Source organism: Loxodonta africana, chromosome 16, assembly GCF_030014295.1.
Source record: "Loxodonta africana isolate mLoxAfr1 chromosome 16, mLoxAfr1.hap2, whole genome shotgun sequence".
In the NCBI taxonomy this organism is placed as follows: domain Eukaryota; kingdom Metazoa; phylum Chordata; class Mammalia; order Proboscidea; family Elephantidae; genus Loxodonta; species Loxodonta africana.
The window spans coordinates 64,226,281-64,253,809 of record NC_087357.1 but is presented as its reverse complement, the minus strand read 5'-3'; the positions used below and the strand labels follow the sequence as shown (position 1 = coordinate 64,253,809).

General features: G+C 37.8%; 1 protein-coding gene across 1 annotated transcript in view; it reads left to right on the top strand.

Annotated features, from left to right (window-relative positions):
- CTNNA3 (catenin alpha 3) overlaps positions 1-27,529 on the top strand; it is a 1,776,048-nt gene that overhangs the window by 1,399,453 nt on the left and 349,066 nt on the right. Inside the window, exon 12 of the mRNA XM_003409035.3 lies at positions 21,204-21,355. Coding sequence (XP_003409083.2) covers positions 21,204-21,355 — 152 coding nt within the window. The remainder of the gene's footprint in view (positions 1-21,203; positions 21,356-27,529) is intronic.

Genomic DNA, 27,529 nt, shown 5'->3' with positions numbered 1-27,529 from the left:
TTTGGAATTCCTTTGACAAAGCATAGTAAAAGCAGAAATAAGTGGTCTCCTCAACTGAACCACAGAGTATGCTCCCTAGAATAAAATTGCTGTGCTATTGAAATCTGTGGTGCTTGGCAGAGCAGCACAGAACCTAGCAGTGGCTATAAGTGAATATGCGCCTGAGCGTGGAAGTCAGTATTGGTTGCCTATCCAACAACCACCCTCTTTCTTGGTCTTCTGTGTTAGAAGAGCCCATCTATCAAAAAATAGATTCGGAAAATGCCATATATTTATTATTTATTCCTCCATTGGTGCTAGTGATTTTTTGTGTCATCCAGTTCTGGCTAATGAGACATAAGGATAGGTTCCTGGGATTTTTTTTGCCCTCCCAGATAAAGAGATAGAGAGATTGAGAGAAAGAGAGCGATGTTGAGAGCTCTCCTTCCCACCTCCTTCGTTTCTGTCCTTGGTCATGTGGAGACTTGAGGCTCAGCTGCAGCAGCCATCTTGCAGCCATGCGGCAATAAGCCTGGGGACAAAAGCCAATACACTGAGGAGTATAGAGGGGGCACAGGAAAAAAGCCTGGGTCCTTGTTGATATGGCTGAGCTACTGAGTCCACAGTGCCTAATTCTGCAATGAGTATGTACGACAATAGCAGACATCTCTTTTTTAAGAGACTTTATTTGGGTAATGTTTTCTTGCTGCTAAAGACATCCCATTTGAGAGATTGCACATATTAGAGACTATCAGTATGGGTTGGGGGAAATAGAGAGGAGAGGAAAGAAAGCCATTGCTCTTGAGTTGTTTCCAACTGATAGTGACCCTATAGGACAGGGTAGAAGTGCGCCATAGGGTTTCCAAAGAGCAGCCAGCGGTTTTGAACTGCTGACCTTTTGTTTAGCAGCCAAGTTCTTAACCACTGTGCCACCAGTGCCCCAGAGATGAAATACTGCAGAAAAATGAAAAGATTTTCTAAGCTGAGGGGGCGAAAGATAGGGCAATTTTGGTGCAGATGTAAAACTTACCTTCTATAAAATGTACGACTAAATAAATTCTGTACCTATTTTTAGGATGTTTCTTTCCAAGTTTATAGTTCCGTCATTTTCTCAAAGATCATCTTAAATTATTGTTTTTCTAGTTGAAGGATGAATATACAAGGAATAATCCTATTTTCCTCCCTAATGTCTACACAGGACTAGATTCCACCTATCCCCCCACCCCCATCTACTGCTACACCTTCCTTCCTTGTATAAGTTCACACATAAATTCACAGACTCTCTCTGCTCACATGTTATATTTCATTAATGTTTTTGGTTCACCTAAATGATGTTAGAGTCTTGTTCAGGACAAACAAAACCAGGACTGTGAGTTTCCAAAAGAAACCAGACAAGAAAAAGGACAGTCATTAGTATTTCTGGCCTGGGTTTTCAGTGGAGTAAGACCAACATGCCTGGTTCTTTCTCTGCTTTCAATTTAACACATTCCCTTTTAAAAATTATTTCTTTTTTTAAATACATTATTCCCTGAGTAGTATTTCTACTTTTCTTTGTATTATTATTATTTTTATTTGTGTTTGCTAATCAAGCTTTCGAAATTCCTTGACCTGTGACTTTTTAAAGCTGGGAGCGTGGGGGGAGAGGGAAGCATGGCACTTATCCAACATTTTCTAAAATGTCAGAACATTTAGTGAGGTGTAGAATCTTTAAAAATCCATGCAGATAATCCTCCCTTGGATTATAAGCATTATACAGTTTCCTCTAGTTTCCAAAATCAATCAACACGCATGAGCAAGTTTTTTTTTGTTTATTTCGTATATCATGTCCTACAATCACAATCTTTAATTTCAAACTTGGTTAATTAAGAAAAATATTAGGGGTGAACACAAAATGTGGTAACCATCTTTAAAAAGACCTGGCTGTGCAATGTATTACTAGGAAGAGGAGACAAAATTTCATGCACTTGTTTAGAAGACTTCATAGTCGTTTTAACATGGTGATGAATCAGAATATGAAATTTCTTTATGGTTATAATCAATTTGAGTAACAGTTGAGAAAGTACAATAGAAATCATAGTTTTACCTCTATCCCATAAAAGTTATGAAATATCCTGACAGCACAATTTCATCTACTTGCCTCTTCCCATAAATCTTTTAAAAATCTATCTTAGTAATAGGCTACATAAACCAAATTTACTCATAGTAGATTTGGAACTTATTTCTGTCCAGAACTGTATGTATCTATTACATTTTAGTTGAAGTACAAAACAAAAAAGAACAAAAAAAATCAGTGTTGGTTTTGTTGATGCTTAATCATTTGAGTAAAATAGCCTTACTTATTAATCTCAGAAGTGAGAAATAAATCCTCCACACTAAGAAAGAGTCTTGAAGAAACAAACAAATACAAAATGTTATTGCCACCTCCAAACTGTTCCTGACTAAAGCAAGGGACGGCGAGAGATAACGTTAATGAGAATATGCTGTGTTCCATATTGCCACTTCCTTAGATGACTGGGAGTCTTGCCTGACAGAACTTTGGGACAATTATCTTGTCCTTTGTGTTCAGAGATGATGTGCTGACAGGTTATTTCCTGAGCAATAACTGAGATATGTGACCTGCTGTCCTTGCCAGGAGAGAGCCTATTTTGTAGTTGACAGCAGCAGTCAAAGAAGAAAGAGCTTGACATTTGTGGCCTTGTAGCCTTTGGGTCTGCTGAGTCTGTTTTTGATTCCTGCTAGTTGGTATGGTGTCCTGGCTCCTGTCTTGTCTTGGTGACTGATGCTGACACTACCTTGTTGCAATTGGTCGCTGAAGGCATTCCCTCTGTCTCAGCTTTCCTTACATGCAATCCACCTACCATGTCCTGCAATCACAATTTTAAAATTCCTGTACCATTTTCCCCATCCTCTTATCAGTGAAATGCAGTGAGCCCCATTGAGAATGCAGATGGAATCTGTGTTACTCAGCCCTCCTTGATGGAGAGTTGGCTGCTATCAATGCCTACACAGAGATTACTAAGCCAATGACTATGCATTTATTTCTATCCTATTAGAATGCTTGAGTAGGATATTGCTCCTTTTATGCACTAGATGAATACAGTTTCATTAATGAATGCTGAAAAAATGATAAAGAAGTCCTGCATAGGTAAGCCGCTGTTAATAATGTAATAGCAAAGCAACACTCCCATGTTACATTTGAACAGTCATTTTGATTTCCAAAGTTTTTCCACATACAATACAGATATTCCTGTGGGCTGAACAGGTAGTCGCCAAGGGTATGATACTTGAAGACATTCCTACTGTCTCAAAAGTCTGAAATGCTGTCGGCAAAGACACATTTAATTCTATCAAGATCCTCTTTGAAACTAAGAAAATTAGCATATAACACCAAGCGTGCATATCTTAATGTAAATTGCTCAACTGCATGTTCTCCTGATTCTCCTTCTAACTACCTGTGTGTTTCATCTCTGTCACTTTGGCTAGTTCTACTTTTACATAATTTCTCTAAAATGAAGGTCTTCAAAGTTCTGTGATGCGTCCCACCGCCAGAGTTCCAACTGTCTGCCATTTCAGTGCAAAAACGTCTTAAATCTCTCCCTCTAGTGTTTATTTCGGCCCCCTCCCTGATAGCCTGATGAATTTCTGTACTTGAAGGTCACCTCAAACCCAACGTGAATAGACTCATTATCCCCATTCTGAGAGCTCCTTTTCCTCCTGGCTTCTTTACTACTGAGAATAGTACCTCCTTTCCCCCAGACATCCAGGATCAATACCACAGATTACTTCATTTCTATTACCTCCCGCACCCAGTCAGTAAAAAAAAAAAAAAACAACCTTGAGGTAGCTATCTCAGAGCCTTTCCATTCCCTTGCCAGCATTCTAATTCAGATCTTTATGAACTCTTCACTAGCCTTCCAAACTTGTCTTCCTGCTTTAGCTGTGCAATCTATCTTATGCATCACGACTATCTTGGTTATGTAAAGCAATGATCTCCAAATACATTTTTTAGTATCACAGCTTTCTATTCAAATAAAATGGACCCCAAATATATAAAACAGATTAAAACAGAACTGCTTTATTTGAAGCAGGGATCAAGTGTGGGGAGCTCAGACCCAGTCCCATTTAGGCTTCTCCCTACCCGCAGTGCGTCCTGAGATCCTCCTATAAAATGTGATTGAAAACCACCGTTAAAACATCTTCTCAGACCTGTTAATGATGACCAGATGACAAAATTGTATTTTAAACATGCTTCAAGATAACAGGTTTTAGAAAAAGTGAATTCAAGTATATTCCCAGAGATGGTTTATAGGAAAAAAAAAAAGATAATTAGATAATTCTTATTAGATTGGATACAACTACCCCAAAAAGTCTAGCTAAGTATCATTAGGCTCTTAGCATGACGGTTAGTTGGGTGAGGCAAGTCTAATTTCCTAGAACAGGTAACAATTTTATGAATGTCTATGAGAAGAAAATTTTTCTTATATTTTATCAGAAATGTTAATTACTTCCTCAGAAAAAAAGGAATAAATATTATTGTACAAGAGGTTTTGTCCCAGATCAGGTTTCAAATAGTTTTCTCACCACTAGTCATTACTAAAGTCTAGTAATTATTTACCAAATTAAGAATAATTTAGTTTGAATAAGCACAAAATTAGGAAACCAAATTATTTAGTTTAGAATTTAAATCACAAACTATTACATTCTCAAATGTTTACCATTTTAGTCTTTTTTCCTATTTTACTACATTGAAGGATATTGTAGTCCAAACTTTAATTTTTCCAGTGTTCTAATCACAACCATAATTTTCTCTGTAGTTCCGCATGCTATATTATTTGCCTATAATAATTCTTCTCCAACTTGCCTCCCTACATTTACCTATTTATATCTTACCCATTCTAAAGTGATGAGAGTTGTTCATGTTTTCTTTTCCATGAGAATTTTCTCAGTTCTCTCTAGTTGGATGTGATCTCACCATTCTTTCATTATCTCTGAAGATAATATTATGTGCTTGTATTATATCTACCTCATTTATTTCCTGTATTCTGCAAGTATTGGGAAGAATGGGCAAATGCATAACAGATGATTTATTGAGATTACAATTACAATAAATGATAACTTACTCTTATGGCCACCCAGTAGTTAACTACATACTTGCTTCATCCGCATATAGATTGTTAACCTTTCAAAGGCAGGCTTTAAAAGTATAAAGGAGAAAGCTGGGCCTTCAGAATTATTTTGGGACCCATCTTTTACTAGCTTTGCAATTCTAGGCATAAGTAGTTAATTTCACTGAACTTGGTTTACTCATATTTCAGATGGAAGTAGTTATAAACCAGTTGCCATCAAGTGGATCCTGACTCATGGCCACCCCATGTGTTTCAGAGTAGAACTGTGTTCCATAGGGTTTTCAATGGCTGATTTTTTGGGCATAGATCACCAGGCCTAGACTTAAACCTCCAACCTTTCGGTTAGGAGTTGAGTGCGTTTTCACCACCCAGGGATTCTAGAGGTAATTATACATATCTGCAAATAAATACCTATTGAAATCAATTTTTCCTGAGGTAAGGAAAAAAATAGAAAAGCAATGCACAAAAATAAAAGGAGCTAGCCTGAGATATAAGACTTTACTGGGCAGCTACCAAGCATCTTGAGGACAATGGGCACCTAGGCATGGTGATGAGGTCCTCTAAGGAGAAAGGAGCAGATAGATCCAAGACTATTAAGAATAAAACAATGACAAAAATGCTTGTATACACATTTCTCTTTATTTTTCTGGGCAGCCTCCTGATGACTCTTGGGGCATTCCAGAGGTAGAAATAATGAAATGATGTGTGACAGGTTTTTCTTGCCTCAAATGAAAGGTTTTCAGAGCAGTTTTGCTGACCCAGGGCATTGGTGTTAGCTTTGCGTATTTCAGGTTTGATACTAATTAATCCTCTTAACTTCAGAGCTTTGTCCATCAGTAATATACTAAATGTACTGTGCGTGCACTATAAAGGTGAAACCAAGCACTGCGATGGCAGAGCTTCAGTGGAATAGGAACATAACAGGTTGGAAGAGCGAGTTTTTTCACAGGGAGAGACACAGATAAAATGCTAGCTGATTCAATAGTAATTCCTTTGACTTTAGGTAATGGTAACGTTAATAGGTGCATTATTTCAGAGCAAGTTCACTATGAGTTCCAGTTATAAAATGGGACAATTTATGAAGTACTTTCTCAATCTAAGAATACACAGAACTGTTGAATTATTAGAACTTTAGCTAAAAGGCATATTCATTTAATGTACAATTACTGAGCAACTACTATGTGTCAGAAACATATTTTGGAGTCCAAATGAGCAGTACTTAATGACTGATAGAATATGGGAGACAGGAAGTGCACAAGAGGAGGGAGGAGTGATTTTGGTAAAGGAAATTGATGACGCCAGATACTTAGAATATATATATGTATTTATGTACATTAATATTCTATGTACGTTATGCCTTTGAGAAACACAAAATATGGTTACAGTTAATAAAAACTATAGTAATAGTAACAACTCCTCTTTTAAAATATAATGTGGTAAAAGCACCGACTATATGGAGCACAGAATACTAACCTAGTCTCGTGTGGTTGGAAGGAAGGGGAGGGTCATAAAAGGCCTTCTGAACAGGTGTTACCTATAATGAATCTTAAAAAAAAAAAAAAAGAGATCTCTTTAATGAAAAATGTGGATAAAGACACATAGAGGAAATACAGAGGTGCAAATAGGATGGCACGAGGGAAAAGGTACAAGCTTTTTTGCGTAGGGAGATGGAAAATGATTGGAGATAGGGCTGAATAAGGAGGAATGAGTTAAATAGAGGATCATGAATGCTGAGATTAACAGCTCAATTGTTATCTTTTCAACAATAAAGATTCACCAAGGGGTTTCTCCAAGTCAATGAAATGGTGAGTGTTGATGATTAATCGCTGTGGGAAGGATAGATTTATGGACTACATATGGAAGATGAATTAGGGAAGCTATCAGCTTAATCTAGGTGAGCTACGGCATAGGAGACATAAGCTAGGGTAGTGGTAATGTGGTTGGGAAAATAGGAATAGAGAAAGAGTACTCATTTGAGAGTTAGATGGGATGTAAAACGCAACCGAACTTGGTAAACGATGGGGCAATGGAGGTGGAGGGGAGAAGCTGAGAATGACTTCCAACCATTTTGTTTAAGTGCTTGAGTGGATGTCAATTCCATTTGTTAAAATGGAAAATAAAAGGATGACGAATTTGGTGGAAGAAGGTGATGACTTCATTTTTGTGTATATTGAGTTAAAAGGTGTCTGTGGTTTTTACAGTATGAGATACATCGAAGGACATGTGTGGGGGGCTAGGGAAATAAATGAGAGCCAGATGTAGAAACTTGGGAGTTCTATGTGTATAAGCAGTGGATGAAGCCATAAGAAAAGATAAGAATGTTTTAATAGTTAAGGTTATATGTCAGCTTAGTTGGTCCATGATTCTCAGTGGTTTGGCAGTTGTATAATGATGTGATCACTTCCAAGATGATATTTAGTATAATGTGATAACCTCCATGATGGGATCTGCTGTAACTAATCAGCTGAAAAGGAGTTTCCTTGGGGGTGTGGCCTGTGTTCAGTATAGGTGGCCTTTCTGGCAAGGCTGGCTCCTGTTCATCTGGCCTACAGTTCTTGTGACTTGAGCTAGCATCTTATCTGTGATCTTGCCTGCCAGTCTTAGGATTCCTCTGTCTTTGCAACCTGTGAGGCAGGAGAAGCCTGTAGTCTGACCCATGGACTTGGGACTTTGAAGCTTCCATGGCTATGTGAGTACTTTCCTTGATATAAATCTCTCTCTCTGTATATATATTTATACACTTTACTGGTTTTACTTCATAGAGAACCCAGCCTAAGACAAGTACCTAACTTAAATACTTTATCAATAGGATAACTAGTAATCAGCATTTCTGTTATCCCAAAGGACAATACAGGAAGTTAAAGTTAAAATATAGGAAATACATAGTTTTTGCCGTTAAAAAACATAGGCTCAAGAAAAAATAACAAGGGAAAAATTAGATATATTTCAGTTCAGTACAGATTTTTTAAAGAAAGTATATACAAGTGCACATTTTCTGTTTTATAGAGGAATAATGGCAAGTTAAGTTCTGGTGTTCGATCTTGGTTCTAAAATCTCTGAAATTTTATTTTTAGTTCTGATTTGAATACTTATTTCCTGAAGATTCTCCTAGTATTTTAAATGTAGTCGTTTTACAGGATGTCCTTGCCACTGAGTTAATATCAAAAACCACAAAGCCATCATTTGAACTGAGAGAAAGCCCTTTATCATTAATGTGGGCATATTTTATGTAGCCTATGCATTTATGATATAACTTTCTCTTTTTTTCCTTCTAACATTTGATTTTAAAATATGTATAATAGCTGATACTGAACATCTGTGTTGTGGTGTACCTGCTCTCTGAACAGCATTTGAGTTGAGAGACATTTTTCATTCCTGTTTAAAGAAAAGATCAAAATTGCTTAGAGAAGGACAGCAATTAGAAAAAAACAAAGCAAAACAAAACATATCCATTATCAATCAGTATGAGAATAGCAGAAAGAACACAGACATAGAAGTCAGCAGATCTGTGTATGAAAATTGGCTCTGCCAATTAGCTATAAATGTGGGCAGAAAAGCCTCACTTTTTTCATCTTGAAAGTGAGTTAATTTTTAGCTTTAAATTGTATCATTTAATCAGTTATACCTATTTTTCAACTTTAAAGATGTTTTGCGGGCTTATATATCAATAAGCCCAGTGTATGTCTCCAAGATTGTTTAATTCAGCAGTTTATCAATGTTAACAGAGAAACATTTTCTACCTTGCCATCTTTGATGTGACAACTCTTCCTTTTGTTGCAAGATGGCCACAGTGGTCTTAGGAGTCTCATCCAGGCATGACAACGTCCAGAGAAAGAAGAAGCCTACCTTCTCAAGCATTCTCCTTGAGTAAGAAGATCTTTACCAGAAATCCACTGCAGTACATTTTCCATTATTCTTTTTGGCCATAATTGTGTCTCAGAATTTCTCTAGTCCAATCACTGAGAGGGAAATGATTGGGTAATACTTAAGTTTTACCTCTAAACCGAGAACTACATCACTTTCCAGCAGTTTTGGAAACCTCAACAAATCCGTGGTTCCTTTAGCAAGGGAGGTGGTAAAGGGTGTTGGGGAAGCAGCCAAGTATGTCTGCTGGTGCTACATGTGATTCTGAAAGTCGATCCTTGGACCAGTAGCATTAGCATCCCCTGAGAACTTGTTAAAATTCAAATTCTTCTCTCTACCTGAGACCTATTTAATCAAGAATGCTGTGGATCGGGATCAGCCACAGGCCCTCCAAGCAATTCTGATGCATGGTAGAGTTTGATAACCACTGTGTAATACTAAGGTTTACTGAGGAAATAATTTACTGTTTGCCCAGGGCTATAGCGTTGCACACCTGCCGAGGACATAATGCACATAGAATGTGAAGAGAAGTGTGACTCCCAACTAGGAAGTCTGACTACAAACTTAGACGTATCAGCAACACGCATCATTGCCTCCACATGTTTAAAGTACTGGCAAAGTTCCTGGTTGTTGTTGATTTTGTTAGCTGCTGTGGAGTCGATCCCTGACTCACGTAGCCCTAGGGACAATGAAATGAGGCCATTATGATCCATTGTGTTTTTGCTGGCTGATTTTTCCAAGTAGGTCACCTGGCCTTTTTTCTTAGTCTGTCTTAGTCTGGAAGCTCTACTGAAACCTATTCAAAGTAGTAAGTAATCAGTACATTCTGCCTTCTCTTACCTTAGCACCATATTATGCATCATATACTGCTTTGGGTTACTTTCATATAGGTTATTATATTTTGGAATTCATATCTGAGGCTTCCTCCAGTAAGAATATTAGTTACCTTCATTTTCATGAGAAAATTTCAATTTACCACATCAGCACTTGGTATCTAAAACAAATGAAAATTTGTTCACCTAATAAAACTGAGTGTCCATTCTTCAGCAACTGTTGACCTCAATCTAAAATAATTTGTGCTTCACTTGTGTCAAAAGGCCTCTTGAGATCATTCATTCATTACCCATTAAATTCCTCTTTGGAATCTAGATCCTGTAAGACCTATCTCTGTTTCATGTCAGATAACTGAAATAGTACATATCAAAACTCTAGTACTTTAACACTGTGAAGAAGATGAATTTGATGCTGCACGAAAGAAACAGTCTTAAGAAGAATGCTTTTATATCTTCTGTAATACTATTTGTGGAGACTATCATCTATTATGTATGTTATTTAATAACTGTTAATAAAAAAAAGACCTATGTTATATATTCATGCCTCTTAGCATACAGTGTTAAGGGGAACAAAATCTTTTGATGAAAATGTCTAAGTGTTAAACTTTTAAAGATAATATGAACTATGTAATTCATCGTTTCATGTTTAGACTGCCAGAGATCAATTTTGCACTTAGTTGTTGCCATGTTAACTCTAGGATTTTTGATATAGTTATGCTCCTACTCCCCAACTTTCAGTGCCTGAATCCTGTCCTACTTACCTTATTTTAAAGTTTTGCAATCTTATGGTACCTTTACCTCTTTTTGTAAGCTATTTTGAATAGTTTTTTGGAAGTTGTTACTCTTGTCACCTGCTGTTGAGTCAGCCCCAATTCATGGCATTCTCAACTCATGGCAAAACTATGCACAATGGAATCAGACCTTTGTGATCCATAGAGTTCATTGGCTGATTTTTCAGAAGTAGATCTCCAGGCCTTTCTTCCTAGTCTGTCTTAGTCCAGAAGCTCCACTAAACTTGTTCAGCATCAAAGAAATACACATGCCTCCACTGATAGGTAGTGTCTTAGGCTGCGTTCTCTAGAGAATTAAAACCAGTAAAGCATATAAATATACATATAGAGAGATTTACATCAAGGAAACAGCTCATGCAATTGTAGAGGCTGGAACATCCCAAGTTCGTGGATCAGGACAGAGGCCTGTCTGGATTTAGGAAGCTGCAGAGGCTGGTGAACCCAAGATCAGTAGGTTGGAGAGCAGGGCTCCCACTCATAGGCTGTGAAGATCGACAAATCCCAACATCGCCAGGTAAGCTGCTAGCTCAAGTCCCAAGAACCGGAGGTCAGATGTCAAGAGGCACCTGCAGGGTCCACAGCAAGCCAAAAAAGGCGAGCAAGAGGGTAGCGAGATGAAGGCTGAGGGGACGGTGAGCTGCCACAGGCCCCGCCCCCACTGGTACCACTCAGCAGATTCCATCATGGGGTAATCACATATCAGATTTCAACAGGGAAGTGATCACAACATTATACAACTGCCAAAAAGAATCTTGGCCCAGCCAAGTTGACACACAACCTTAACTACCACAGATGGATATAGAGAAAAAAAACACTGCCATCTAGTCAATTCCAATTCGTGGTGACCCCATGTATTACAGAGTAGAACCAAGCTCCCTAGGGATTTTTTAGCTATGACCTTTACAGAGACAGATCACCAGGCCTTTAAAATATGTACATGTATTCACCAAAAGACACGTACTAGCAATACATATAATAATCCCAAACCAGAAATTATCCAAATACCCATTAACCATAGAATGAATGAATAAATTATTGTATATTTATATGATGGAATACCATACAACAATGAGAATGGATACTTTAACACTATACACAACAAGGTGGGGCAGATCACTTATATTTAACGTGAGGCAGATCACTTATATTTAATGTCAAGTAAAATTGAACAAAAGTATATTTACTGAATAATACCATTTAGATTTAAAAAAATGGGGAAAACTATTCTCTTAGAAGTTACCAGTCTCTTAATTAATTTATTGGCTATACATTGTTGCAAAGCAAATCATCACAAAACTTAATAGTTCATGACAGCAAATACTTACTATCTTTCACATTTTCTGAGAGTCAGGGATCCGGAAGTGGCTTAATTGGATGATTCAAGCTCAGAGTCTCTCATGGCATTGCAGTCAAGATTACAACCAAGACTGCAGTCATTTTAACTATTGGGTGAGGTTGTAGAACCCACTTCTAAGCTCAGGTCACATGGCTGTTGGCTGGAGGACTTGTAGCCTTTCTAACTGTTGGCTAGAGGTTTCAATTCCTTGCCATGTGGGCCTTTCCTTGGAACTGTTGCCACATACAGCTAAAGTGACCAGAACAAGCAATATGCAAGAGAGAGAGAGAGAGAGAGAGTGATCAAGATGGAAGCCATAATGTTTTTGTTTTTAACCAAGTATGGGAAGTGACATGCTATCACTTCTGCTGTAATCTACTGGGGGCACAGACCCACCCTGTGTTTATACACAGGGAAATGAATACCAGGAGTCCAGAATCACTGGGGGCCATTTTGGAGGCTGGCTACTACAATGGCTAAGAATATACATTGATGAGTTATGGTAAGTTTGACGGTATAGGAAATGCAGTATTTGAGAATTTTTACTTATTAAAAAACTAAGCAAAACAAAACAGGCAATTGGTTAGCTTCGTTAAAACAAAGTGATAAATAAGAAAGAAAATGTCATCATAGAGCCTTACTTGGTCCGGGATCAACTTTAAATATTTAAATAGTCACACAAATTTGTTTAGCCAATTTCAGTGATGTACACAAATTGGAAAATGACGTGAAAAAAAGTGTAAACAATTTAAATTCTGTTCTCATACTAAGAAGCCATAGCGTTTAAATATTTTTAAAATGTTTAAATATTTGAATTAAGCAATAGTATATTAACATATAGGAAACCCTGGTGGTATAGTGGTTAAGTGCTATGGCTGCAAACCAAAGGGTCGGCAGTTCGAATCCGCCAGGCGCTCCTTGGAAACTCTATGGGGCAGTTCTACTCTGTCCTAGAGGGTCACTATGAGTCAGAACTGACTCGAGGGCACCAGGTTTGGTTTTGGTGTTTTATATTAACATATTGTTGAGAAATGTGAAGATTTTTAAAATTTAAGCTTCAGGGAAAGGAGACAAGTCTCTAAGTTGCTGGAGAGATCCAGAGCTGAACAGTCAGGCTAATTAAGTAACTCAGAGTTTCATATGTAGAAAAATCGCTCTGTCAGAGAGAAAAACGTAACCACAGCCTCATGAAGCCATGTTCAAAATTCTTTGTTGCTATTATTTGTTTACTTCATTGTGAGATATTCTACACACTTGAAAGGTAGGTGTAGAGTAGAATAGAATAGTAAAGTAAAAAATGCTGCTTTTTCAACCATGTGTATCATTTCAGATCATTGCCTGTAATGAGTCTGAGGTCCTTTCTGACTTATTTAATCCAACCATTATCTGCCCTCACCTCATTTCCAATGCACATAATAAATTTGGCAAGGATTAAGAAGAGATAAAATACTTGTGGTTTACTACCAGAGAGAGGCTTAAGGCCTAGAAAAGTTGGCTCTGTAGATTTGTTGACCTCAGTGTCAGAAAAGTAACAGAAATTCCTCAAGGTACACAGTTATTCAGAAACTCCAAGGACTTTAATTACCAAAAGGAGGCCGTGTGGCTTTGGGGTTCACAGAGTCAGCCCAACTTCCAGCTGCCACTTATTAACTGTGGAACCTCAGTTTCCTCATGGGTTCAATCAGGATAGCAATAGTTTCTGCCTCACAGGAATGCTATGAGGGTTCAATAAGACAGTGCATAGAAAATGCTTAGCGCGGTGTCAAGATGAGTGAGGACTCAATAAATGTTAGCTTTTATTCTGTATATTCTGAATAAAGCCAATAGACAAAGGTATAGACTTCAAAAGAGTTCAGAACCTGTTTAAAATTTGGCAGTATAGAAAAGATACTTTAAGTTTGAAGCTGACAAGGTATTGACCCAAAAGCCACCACTCTTTAAGAAATCTACCCTCCAAAGCTCAGAACATTTTATCCTACGTGGCACTGCAACTGATTAGACTAGTCAATTCTAATTAATGGTATCTTTTAATCAATGATTGTATAACACGATTGTATCGTATGTGTAAAACCTTGTTTTCTTAAAACCTAGGTAGATTATGGATTCAAGACAGGTTGGTCGATTTGTTATTCCTTCTAAATTACCATTAAATAGCTACTTAATCATACTCACTTTGTATTTTCTTGAAAGCATTACAAAAATTCACTGCTGGTCTGATCCAAGCAACCATATGTCCATAGTATAAGTAAAGCGTACCCACGTCTGATGGTAAGCTAATGAAATGAGACATGTATTACATACCAGCTTCGAATAGTTCATTTACTCCATTAGAGTGAAAAAGTAGTAGTTTCCATCTGTACTTTAAAAATTAAACATTTGCTTCAGAAAGATTTTATTTAATTGAAGCTAATAATATTAGTTTATTAGTAAAAGACCCATAGAGTAGTTAAAATGAGATCATGTTACAATAATGAAAATACTGTCTTGTATTTTTCTTAAAACCCTCTAAATCTTTTTCACATTATCTCACACGGCAGTGAAAACCAACCTTTACATGATTTTGTTTTGTTTTGTTCTCTTTTTGGCCAATATTTGCATAGGAAGAGAATGGCAGCATTTTGACTATTATAGAGGCTAATACAGTAAAAACGAAACGAAAGTGTTGCTGGGAAGTGATACTCTGTTATTGTATTGCACACTTGTTAGATAGATGAACAAAACTCTCTTTAGTAAGGAGGATTATGAATATAGTGTTGTCAACAACAAGCCACTACAGTTTTTGGAACCTCATCTATTTGTACTTAGCTGTGTTTTTAGAGTTAATAGGGAATGTCAAAGAGCTAGGAGCCACTTTTTCCTGTTCTTTGGAGTGGTAGTTTTGGTGAGGGTTTTGCTGCTCAAAAAACAGGACAGATTTTAAAAATATTTCCCTCTATACTTTCTCAATACAATAAAAAGTATGATTACCTCATTAAACAAGTTTGATTGTTCTTATAAGCCTGAATAAATGTATTTTTGAAACTTCTTGAGTGTAAACAAAACCTAAACTATGTTGAAATGTAAACTGAACAGGTTGCATTGCATTTACGTTTTTGCCTGTCTTGTATATGCTATGTTAATTCGTTCACTTTTTTGTTCATTCAATTATTGAACATTTTCTCTGAGCTAGGCTAGGTACTTGAAACACAAACTGGAAAAAGTTTAACGGAACAATTGATACATAAGCAGTGTAGTGTGTGGTGCAGTGAATTACTTAATATGGCCCTCCTAGCCATAGTCTTTTAACTTCCACCATATGGCTTGGTTGGACTATGCAAATTAGGTTCTTGTGCCCACCAAGGGGATTGGATAGCTTACTAATAATGTAAATAAGGTACATGGAACTCTTATGGGGGTGGGACCATGCAAATAAGGTATACGTAACCCTAATGAGAGAATCGGTCAGTTTTGCCATTTCACTAAGCTTAAAATGAGCAATCCCAGAGGTGGAAAAGGGGGACCTCACTGCAATCAAGAAAGAAGAACCAGGAGTGGAGCACATCCTTTGGACCCAGGTCTCTGAGCTAAGATCCTCCTACACTTAGGAGACAGACTAACACGGAAGACAACAAGAGATGGTGAGAAATAGCAGAGAAATGGTGGCAGCAGATACAGTAGAACCAGGAGACTAGGAGGAGATGGTGTGGTGGTCTAACCAGCCCACAGAGCAAGAGAGCTGAGTGCCTTTGTGCAGGAGGCTTACTGGTGGAGTGGGGTGCTCCTGGCACGTGTTGGGAGAGCTAGGCTTGTTGACACATAGACTTAGAGAGCTGAGCACCTTTGAGCCGAGGCTTATAGGCAGAGTAGGGTGCTTCCAGGCACTTATTGGTGGAGCTAAAGAGCCTTGTAACACTTGCCTGAGCAGGACAGAGGCTGGTCCAGCCCAAGAGGTCCAAGAGGCCTGAGGGACAGAGGGGTCAAATGTTGAGATGCCAAGGGCCAGAGAGGCCTGCCTGTGGGCACAGCTAAGAAGAGGCTGTCCTGATCTAAGAACCATATCCTGAGTCCTTCCTGATCTTGAACCCTAACCTGCTACGTCAACACGTTCAGCATTTCTCAGACTGAAAGAACTGAAGAAAAAATTCGATTCTTGAGATGAAATATTGAAGGACTTTATGGGAAAAATATTAAATGATGCAGGAAGCATCAAAAAAAAAAGGGGGGGCGGGGAGGTGGGAAGGAATATACAGAGTCACTGTACCAAAAAGAATTGGTCAAAGTTCAACCATTTTAGCAGGTAACATATGATCAAGAGCTGATGATACTGAAGGAAGAAAGCCAAGCTGCACTGAAGGCACTGGCTAAAAACAAGGCCCCAGGAATTGAAGAAATACCAATTTAGATGTTTCAACCAACGAATGCAGTGCTGCAGGTGCTCACTCATCTATGCCAAGAACTTTGGAGGAAAGCTATATGGCCAACTGACTGAAAGAGATCCATATTTCCATTCCAAAGAAAGGTGATCTAACAGAATGCAAAAATTATTGAACAATATCATTATTATCACACACAAGTAAAATTTTACTTAAGATCACTCAAAAGCAGTTGTAGCAGTACATTGACAGAAAACTGCCGGAAATTCAAGCTGGATTCAGAAAAAGGATGTGGAACAAGGGATATCATTGCTGATGTCAGATGGCTAAAAGCTGAGAATACCAGAAAGGTGTTTACCTGTGTTTTATTGACTATGCAAAGGCATTCAACTCTGTGGATAAGAAATTAAAGATAACATTTCAGAACACCTAATTGTGCTCATTAGGAACCTGCACATAGACCAAGAGGCAGTTGTTTGAACACAGCAAAAGGATACTGCATGGTTTAAAATCAGGAAAGGTGTGTATCAGGGTTGTATCCTTTCACCATATTTATTCAATCAAAGACTCATTAACAACCTGTGATATGCAGATGAACAACCTTGCTTGCTGAAAGTGAAGAGGACTTGAAGCACTTAGTGATGAAGATCAAAGACCACAGCTTTCAGTATAGATAACACCTCAACATAAAACAAAAATCCTCATAGCTGGACCAATAAGCAACATCATGATAAACGGAGAAAAGATTGATGTTATCAAGGATTTCATTTTACTTGGATCCACAATCAACACCCATGAAAGCAGCAGCCAAGAAATCAAACCATGCATTGCACTGGGCAAATCTGCTGCAAAAGACCTCTTTAAAGTGTTCAAAATCAAAGATGTCACTCTGAAGACTAAAGTGCACCTGACCCAAACCATGATATTTTCAATTGTCTCATATGCATGTGAAAGCTGGACAATTGAATAAGGAAGACTGAAGAAGAATGGATGCTTTTGAATAACGATGTTGGCGAAGAATATTGATTATACCGTGGACTGCCAGAAGAACGAACAAGTTGGTCTTGGAGGAAATACAGTAAGAGTGTTCCTTGGAAGTGAGGATGGTGAGACTTTGTCTCACGTACTTTGGACATTTTATCAGGAGGGACCAGTCCCTAAAGAAGGACATCATGCTTGGTAAGAAGAAGGTCAGCATAAAACAGGAAGACCTTCAACAAGATGGATTGACACAGTGGCTGCAACAATGGGCTCAAACATAGCAATGATTGTGAGGATGGCACTGGGCTGGTCAGTGTTTCATTCCATTGTCCATGGGGTCACTATGAGTCAGAACAGACTTTATAGCACCTAACAACAACACTTCTCTAATAAGCCGCATAATCATGAGTATTCTCTGAGCTCTGGGTGGCCGTTGCAATGAATTATGAAACCCAGCAGAGAAGTAGAGAGTCTGTGGAAGGGATAGCTCCTGTTGGAACTGGTAAAAAGGCTGGAGGGTGAAGCCATGTCTGACCTCTACCTCATAGGAATTAACCTTAGGCTGTTTATCTTGATTCTCTGTCCTCCTTGTGAAGTTAGAGGAGATCAAATAGATGCAACACCATGCCATTTTTACAAGTGACATGATTCCTTCATTAAAAAAAAAACAACATATATAATATTATGTGACAGATAATGTTACATTTAATACTGAAGTGTTTTCACAAATAAGATTATATTAAGTGTGAAAAATGAGCAGTAAGTTGGAGGAGGACTATGGTGAGTAGTCAAACAGTAAATAATGGTGGCTTGTGGCAGTGGGGCTAAAAATTGACAATGGGTATGTGTGGTAGAGTAGATTGTAGTTAGTGCCATTTTGATATAGAGGTAAAGAAGATTGGAAAGTCAAAGACATTGAGGATTCTCACATGGTGACTGGGCACCAAGATACATAACTCATTGCCGTCGAGTCAATTCTGTCTCACAGCGACCTTATAGGACAAAGTAGAACTGCCCCATAGGGTTTCCAAAGAGCAGCTTGTAGATTCGAACTGCCGACATTTTGGTTAGCAGCTGAGTTCTTAACCGCTGTGTCACCAAGACTCCAAGACATAAAATAGTAGAGGTCAATTAGGTTTCCTAGGGAGAAGAGAATGTGTTTAGGTTTAGATAAGGTGCATTTGGGGTGCTTAAACATTTAGATAGAATTTTACAATAGGCAGTGGCATACATAGTTCTGAAATTCAGATATAGACTGGAGATAAGATATACTTTAGGAGCTATATCCATATAGAGGGAATATGTGGTTGGGACTATTCCTATTAGGCAAAAGGGTGTGAGTTGGTTATCTCGGTGGGCTTTGTTATCCCATCTACTAAAGGTAAGATCAGTGCTTTGTTAGAGTCACACTATAAGTACTGGTGTCATCTAATAGAACTTTCTGTGATGAAGGAAATGTTCTATATCTGTACTGTCCAAAACAGTAGCCACTAGCCACATGTGGCTCCTGAAGAAATGTGGTGAGTATGACCAAGAACTGAATTTTTTATTTTATTTAATTTTAATGAATTTAAATTTAATTTTTAATAGCTATCTGTGGCTAGTCACTACTATATTAGACAAAGTACCTAGATAATGGGTAGAGGAAAAGAGCACAGCAGACAATCCTGGTAGTTTTAGTGGCTAGGAAGTAGGGTATGCTGTTGTCGTTCATTGTCATTGAGTTGGCTCTGACTCATGGCAACCTTATGATAACAGAACAAAATGTTTCCTGGTTCTGATTCCATTGTTAGAACTGTTGTATCAATCCATCTCATTGAAGGTTTCCCTCATTTTCGCTGACTCTCTAGCTCTACTTTACCAAACATGATGTCTCTTTCTGATCTTTCCTGATGCCCAAAGTAAGCAAGAGGATTTCTTGCCATCCTCTCTTCTAAGGAGCGTTCTTGTTTTATTTCTTCTAAGAATGATTTGTTTCTTCTTCTGGCAGTCCGTGGTATAGTCAATATTCTTCACCAAGGCCACAATTTAAATCCCTCAATTCTTTTGTCTTCTTTTTCCATTGTCTCACTTTCCATGCATATGAAGCGGCTGTCTTCTTTGGTAACATGTTACCTCTATCATAAAAAAAAACCATGGCTTGGGTCAGGTGTACATTTGTCATCAAAGAAACAGAGTATAGATGTTATATCTTAATAGTTGGTGGAAAGAAGGAATTAGATTAAATTTGAGTCGCTATGTATATAAGGAATATATCCCTATGTCAAGAACATGGCAGATAGAATTGCACAAATTGGTATGCTATGCATGCTGATAAAGATTTGGATATAGGAAAAATTAGTATTTACCAACATTTCTGTACCTAATCTCTAGGTGTAGTGTCCCTGGGTGGTATAAACAGTTTGTACTTGGCTACTAACCAAAAGGTGGCAGTTGGAACCCATCTAGCAGCACCATGCAAGAAAGACCTGGCAGTCTACTTCCACAAAGATTACAGCCAAGAAAACCCTATGGAGCAGTTCTATTCTGTAACACATGGAGTTGCCAGGAGTCAGAATTGACTCAATGGCAATGGATATTTTCTAGGTTTAGCACCACTACTCCAAGAATTTAAGGAGCTCTGGTGGTGCAATGGTTAAGTGCTCAGCTGCTAACTGAAAGTGCAGCAGTTTGAACCTACCAGCCACTTTGCCACTTTATGGGAGAAAAATGTGACAATCTGCTTAAAAAAAAAAAAAAAAAGCATAGTGAGCTTATGAAAATATACCTCACAGAGGGAAGGGCTTGATTGAAAAAAAGAAAACGAAACATGTGCGTTATTTCTGTAAAAATGTGGTACAGCCTTGGAAACCCTATGGGGCAGTTCTGCTCTGTCCTATAAGGTCAGTATGAGTTATGGTGAACTCAGCAGCACAGAGCAGCAGCAACAACTCTATGGATTAATCTGTGCATCTTCACACAGGTGTAGTAGCAACTAATACGGTATAAAAAAAAGGTTGCCATTAATTGGAGTCGATTTGTTGGCAACTAATAAAAACAACTAAGTTAAAAGTGTGGATAATAATAGTTAAAGAGATTGGCCTGACTTTAAATCTCTGTTCTGCTGCATATTAGCATGATAACCCTCAGAAAGGTATTTGATTTCTCTGTGTCTTATTTATTCAGTTGAGCAATAACCCCGGGATAATAGGGGGATGTTTTAAATTAGAATCAAATCAATCACTTAGAGCACTGCCTTGTACGTGGTGAATAGCTAACGAATGTTAACATCACTAACCTTAAAAGTAAATGTGGATGAATCTTTTAAATTGAAAGTATTTTTAAACCTTAACAAAAAACAGTTGTCAATCTATGGATTAGCTTTATGAATAGATGCATGCTTAGGATTGTTCAGTGTTGTGTTATTTTAGGTAGAAATAGTTTGCATATGAGATTGACTATTCCTTTTGCCATCTTTTTGATGATAGGAAAAGCATCTTACCGAAGATAGTTTCCAGTGTTTTTATTATTTCTACAAGATAGAATTTGTACTTTTAATTAAATTTTCTTCCTTTTAGCAATATAAATGTTCCTTTTTTTTCAATTTCTTTATGAATGCTGTTTTTCACAGCAATTCTTGTTTATAACTTTAAGGGTTTTGATTGGATGGGATGAGAAATGCTTACATTATTCTAGGCTTAGTAAAGCCAAAATGACATAAAGGAGAAAGAGAATCTTTTAAAATATTCTTAAAATGTTTTTCATGGTCTTTGATTTATCTTACTTTTCAGAAATACAAGATTATTCTACCAATATGTTTTATTCTCTCTACATTAAAAAAAAAATTAAAATTCTGTTAGTCAGATATTTGGTTAAAAAATACAGTCTTTTATTTCTTAGAAACTACGGAAATTCACAAATACAAAAAAGGACAATCTTCTCTTTCTAATTTATTTTAACAGTAATTCCTGAGTTTGTAACACAAGTGAACGTCGCCTTGGAAGCCTTAAGCAAGAGCTCAATGGATGTGTTTGACGACAACCAATTTGTGGACATCTCAAAGAAGATCTATGATACAATTCGTGATATCAGATGTTCGGTCATGATGATTCGGGTAAGTTTTCTTTACCTTCCATTGAATCACTGGAACACCCTTCGCCATCCGGGATGTCCAGAATGATTGGAAGCAACGTCTTATTTCTATGCTGTAATGTCAATGCTGAAATCCATTAGAACTTAAGAAATTCATATGCATCCCCAAAGTCAGATCTACTGTCACAAACAACACTCTGACTTTTGTATTTGGTCATAACTTACACAAATGAGCACTTTTAACTACTGCATGTACAGAAGTGATAGCGGAGGATTTGTTGAGGTGTCACATAGCATGATCAGAAACCAAAGGAAAATACCGAAGGCAATATGCTGTTTTTTCCTTGAATAAAAATAAAGGATCTTTCTCATTACTGTACTGAAATTAGTAGGAAACTATGTTTAAAGTAAGTTATCTCTATGACCAAACCCCCTCGTTCTGGGTCATAGAATCACACAGAGTGTTCTACAAGAAATCTCGCTTTGAGCTGCCAAGAACAAGTTCAGAAACACTTGAACTATTCCAGTCTTGGCTTTGTCTCTTTGGGGAAATATATGCTGTTTCCCCAAAGGTGTGAGTGAGCAGCTTGGTGGAAGGCACACTGCATGCACAGAGACCAGGGCTGTCCGTTTGTACTCAAATGTTAGTGCGGAATGTTTTTTAAATATCGTAAAAAACAATGGTAAAGTCCTTCACAGAATGTACATGTGAAAGAGATGGAGATACCTTATATTAGGAGGGGTTTACCTGGAGACAGGTCCTAAGGTAAGGACATGGTTTATCACTAGTCTATTTAGGAGAAGGTGAGGCAGATAGGGTAGGACAGGGAGGGAAAGAAAGTCAATACAAGGTATGATTATGAGTCACTGGATAAATTGGGGCTTGATCCTGCTGGAGAACTCTGGAGATACTGTAGAACAGGCCTCAGAATTATCTCACCTGAGAGAATGAAAGCTGGGTATGTACGCACCTACTCATCCTTGGTTGAACACTGTCCTCAGAGGTGGTACCTGAGCCTCATACCTGGGCCAAGCCAGTTCTGTGGCCAAAGAGAGCAGCCCTGTGGCAGAATCTCAGGTGTTTGCAGTAGGAAGATTCATAGGTCTGAAAAGTGGAATTTTTAAGTATGTGTGGATTTAATTTGAAAGCTTCTGGGTTAATTGTTAGTAAGACTGTAAGATAAGACTGTAAGATAGGAAATAGAAATTCTGAGGAGATACAGGTAGAAGCTAGACAGTATCTGATAGGTACCAATGTCATAGATAGGTAATACTGAAGAGTGTAGAAATATAGTCATTTGGGAAGAAACAGGGTCAACAGAAGTCAGGGTCCTGGCAGAGCAGATGAACACTTGTGAGAAAAATTGTAAGAGAAAGGTTAGAGGTGTCAAGGTACAGAATGTAGCACTTCAAGATTTGTGAAAACCTGAAGGCAAACCACTTATACATGTCAGAGAGGAACCCTAGGATATATACCGGTGAGTAGTCTACACATATCAGCTCATATGTGATTAGAAATTGTGGCACTGTGCCAGTTCTATATCTGAACACCAAAGAACTGTTTCTAAATATATTCTTCTTATGAAGTGTTTTATATCTTGTTGTTGTTGTTATTAGTTGCCATTGAATCAGCTCGGACTCAATGGGGAACCCCATGTATAACAGAATGAAATTTTACCCAGTCCTGCACCATCTTCATAATCACTGCACCATCTTCATGATCACTGGTATGTTTGAATACATTGTTGCACCCATTGTGTCAATCCGTCTCATTAAGAGCTGCCCCTTGCCTTTGCTAGCCCACCGTATTACCAAACACAACGTCCTTCTTCGGTAATCGGTCCCTCCTGATGACATGTTCCAAGTAATGAACTGAGGACTCAGACAGTGTTCTGTGATCCACTGAGTTTCCACTGACTCATTTTTGGGAGTAGATCACCAGGCCTATCTCCTAGTCTCTCTTAGTCTGGCAGCTCCACTGAAATCTGTCCACAATGGTTGACTCTGCTGGCATTTGAAATTCCAGTGGCATAGATTCCAGCATCACAGCAACGTGCAAGGCATGACAGTACAACTGCCTGTCTCTGTGCATCTCTCTCCACCACTTGTCTGTCAGTTGTTATACCCTACCTGTATACATATGGTGAGCTAGTAATTACCCAAAGCTGGGAGAGGAGGTGAGATCAGGTGAGAAACATTTTGAAAGTATGAAGAAGACATATAACCTTTGGAAAACACTTCTACCAGGGTGAGCCCCAGCACTTCCATTATCCCTGGATGGAAGTTTGAGAAGATAAACCAATAAAACAGTGTAGGGGAGCCAAGGTAGGTAGTGTACATTTTCTCTTATTAAAGCTGTCTGCGGATGAAAAAATCTTACAGTCTTTCCCAGTTGGATGTTTCAGTGTTTAAAAACTTCCCTTATTGTCATGAAGCCTTACCTACAGCAAATTAAATTATCTCACCGTTATTTCTATATTTTCATCACATTCAGTAGTCCTCTCTAGGGCCGGAGAACAATTCATTGTAATTATTAATAGCCTTTGGAAGGAGTTTTTTGTTTTTTTTTCTATAGGCATCTCTGCTTCAAGGTAAATATTTCCATTTCTTTTAGCTTTTTCTCATAGAAATAATTTAGTATTTTGTGTTCTTTACTGGTCCTTATTTAAGTATTCAACATATTTCTCAAATGAAACTGTTAAAAAAAGTAAGCATACACTAATTACAGCCTGTCCTGTGTCAAATAAAGTGGAAGAATTGCTCTTATATGTTATCTCTATTAATATAGCCAACTGCAGTGTTAGCTTATTTTTACCCTCTTTAAGCATCACAACTGTTGAATAGACCATGACTTCCAAAGATTTTATTTTTATTGTTTTGCCCAATTGCTGCCTATGTATTTTTTCTCCATTTTGGTTTGGTACATTTGCTCCTGGTCCTAAATCCTAACTCAGTTAAACTTGTATTTCTAAATGACACTTCAAATAATTTGTCAGAGTGCTTCTGAATTTGTCATTGCTCATGCCCAACTTAGCATCAGTTAGAAACATGTTTTTATTAGGTGCTGTTGAGATGGTTCCAGCTTGTAGCGACCCTGTGTACAATAGGACGAAACACTTCCCAATCCTGTGCCATCCTCACAATGTTTGAGCCCATTGTTGCAGTCACTGGGTCAATCCAACTTGTTGAGGGTCTTCTTCTTTGTCGCCGGCCCTCTGCCTTACCAAACAAGATGTCCTTCTCCAGGGACTTGTCCCTCCTGATAACATGTGCAAAGAAAGTGAGACATGAAGAATAAAGACTTAGAAATATAAGTAGACTTTTATATTATTTCACCCATATTACTAATTAAGATATTAAGTCATATTAGCTCTGCATCAGACTGCCATCCTTGCTAGCTGGCCCCAGTTAATGACATTAATATTAAGAATTCTTAGAATCCTATGTGCCATCCAACTGAGAACATACTTGAAAGCAAATATTTTGAAAGACTGCTTTTCAGCGTTTGAGACGGGGCGACATTCTTTCTTCAAACACATTTCATTGTCGAAAATATAAAAACAAATAAAAGCAGAGCTTCTGTCCCTGAAATCAGCGAGGAAAGGCCTAAGGCCCATAATCACTGTCCCTGTACCCCCAACCCCTTAGGCGGCCTCTGGGGGGAGCCTCTGCAGGCCCCAGGGAGTCCTTGGAGGATGATACATAAACCCCTGGATTTAATTGCTAGTCAGACTAAAGATTGAAAATAGAGGTCTAACTCAAACCCACGAAAATGAAAGTCTATTTCGCTTTTCCTTTAAGGATTTTCACTCTATCGTAGAAGATAATAAAATCGATCTGGCATAATCTTCTCTTTACAAGGTCAAACTTAATGCTGACCAATACTCTGGCCTTAGAACTGCTAAGTACTTGCTGCTTTCTTCAAGGTTTCTAGAGTGTGTCAAGGTTAAGGCGATCGTTTTATAATCGTACAATTTCAAGGTAGAGTAGCCTACGATCTTGAGGGTGTTTGTGAGTATTATAGATTCCTCCCCTTTGTCTGAATTTTCTTGAGTGCTCTTCAGTGTCCTTGAAACAACAAAGCACTTGCTTAAAATCAGAGCTAGCTATTTTATAGTTTTATGAAAATATGGTTATACCTGCCTTTACTACGTATTTGATCAATTATTATGTTTTCAGATTACTGTAAATACAGTTCTAAGATAAATATTGTGATGTACTGCTATCTCCACTGGATTCAATGTGTGCAGAGATGAAATTTTAGAATCTCATTCTTAACAGCCTCGGAGAATTGAAGGTATTAAATATTTTTTATGTGTTCTGTACTTAATATCTATGTTTAAATATTTAATTATTAGGAATCCATATAGTATAGTGGTTTAGACTGAAACAAATAAGACTAAATAACAAATCATACTAAACCTTAGTTTCCTGCTTTGTAAAATCAGCTTAGTACTTCAAATGATTATTATGAAGACAAAAAGGAGCTAATGGAAAAAAATGCTTAATAAATTGAAGTCTCTTATAAAAATATAGCTACTACTGCTACCACTAGTTAATTAGTCCTTACACCTATGATTTGGAATCAACTCGATGGCAATGTGTTAATATTACAATAAGGAGCCCTGGTGGCTGAGTGGTTAAGTGCTTGGCTGCTAATAGAAAAGTCAGCAGTTTGAATCTACCAGTTGTTCCACAGAAGAAATATGTGGCAGTCTGCTTTCATAAATATTACAGCCTTGGAAACCCTATGGGCAATTCTACTCTGTCCTATAGGGTCACTGTGAGTTGGAATGGACTCGATGGCAATGGGGTTGCTTTTTCATATAAATCATAGATTATTTAATCCAAATTGTGCTTTTTGAATCCATATTAGTCTAAACTAGTATTATAGTTCTGCATATAGTTTTTATGAACCTCATAAAGCATACAGGGAGGATCAAACTTTCACTATCAATCCTTTTTGTTAAAAGGTGTCTAACCATAAATAAAGGATCCCTGGTGGTTCAGTGGTTAAAGCACTCGGCTGTTAACTGAAAGGTTGGTAGGTTCACCAGTCACTCCACTGGAGAAAGATATGGGAATCAGCTTCCGTAAAGATTTACAGCCTTGGAAACCCTATGGGGCGGTTCCACTCTCTACTGTAGGGTCACTAGGAGTTGGAATTGACTCCACGGCAATGGGATAATGAAGCATGAACAGAGGAAATAAAAAAAAGACAGTAAATTTGCATTGTGAGACTCGTAACATGGGTGGCCAGCAGAGATATACCCCTCCCAAGCAGGAACAAGATCTGGGTAAAATTCATTCTTTAACCAGTATTCAGAATGTAAACTTCATATGTTTTATTGTGAATTTTCATATGTGCCTTATCAAAAGCACATAGAAAATATAAAGATACTTTCCTAAAGCCAAATGTGAGGGTTTTCAGGATTATCAGTAAATCCGAGTTTTCTGTTTTGGCTTTCTAACTTTATATTTTAGGGAACAGATTATCTCAAACGATATAAGTTAGTTTTGAGGTAACGAAAGAGATAAAATAAATCAGGAAACCATTCACATGGCCCCGTTTACACGAACTATTTTTACATTAACTACTTCAATGGCTTTGTAGAATTGGAACATTGTCCAATACACAACTTCAGCTTATGGAGCTAGAAAAGCTCTCTGCCTCTCTGGCATGATATCTGTTTTCTTAATAGAGATTGCTTGCATTGTGTCATGACGTCTCTGAACTTCTTTTATTTTCCTCTATAATTTCTTTTTCTTATGACCTCATACAAATCCTTTTCATTTTTTTGTATCTCAGCTTCTGGGCCAAGCTGCCTGCCATCTGTTTCTCTGCTGTCTCACACTCGAACTACTGAAGCAAAAGGCTGTGAGGGTGTCAGCTGCTCCCTAACTAACATAAAATTTATTTTGTATGGTTAGAATCCTGTAGAACTCAATTTGGAAGTGGTGGCATAGTGGAAAGAATATTGTGTTTAAAAATCAGAAGACCTGAGTTCAAACCTGGGCTCTACCTGGTACCACTTATGTTGCTACTTTACATTGTTTTCATCACAGGAGGGGGAAATGGAAACATTCTATTGAATTCCTACTTTCAGCTATCATTGCCTTTAAGAAGAAATATAAAAATAAGAATACAGCATTGAATGCTGTCCTCTAAGAGCAGAAACATAGCAAAAACGTTCAT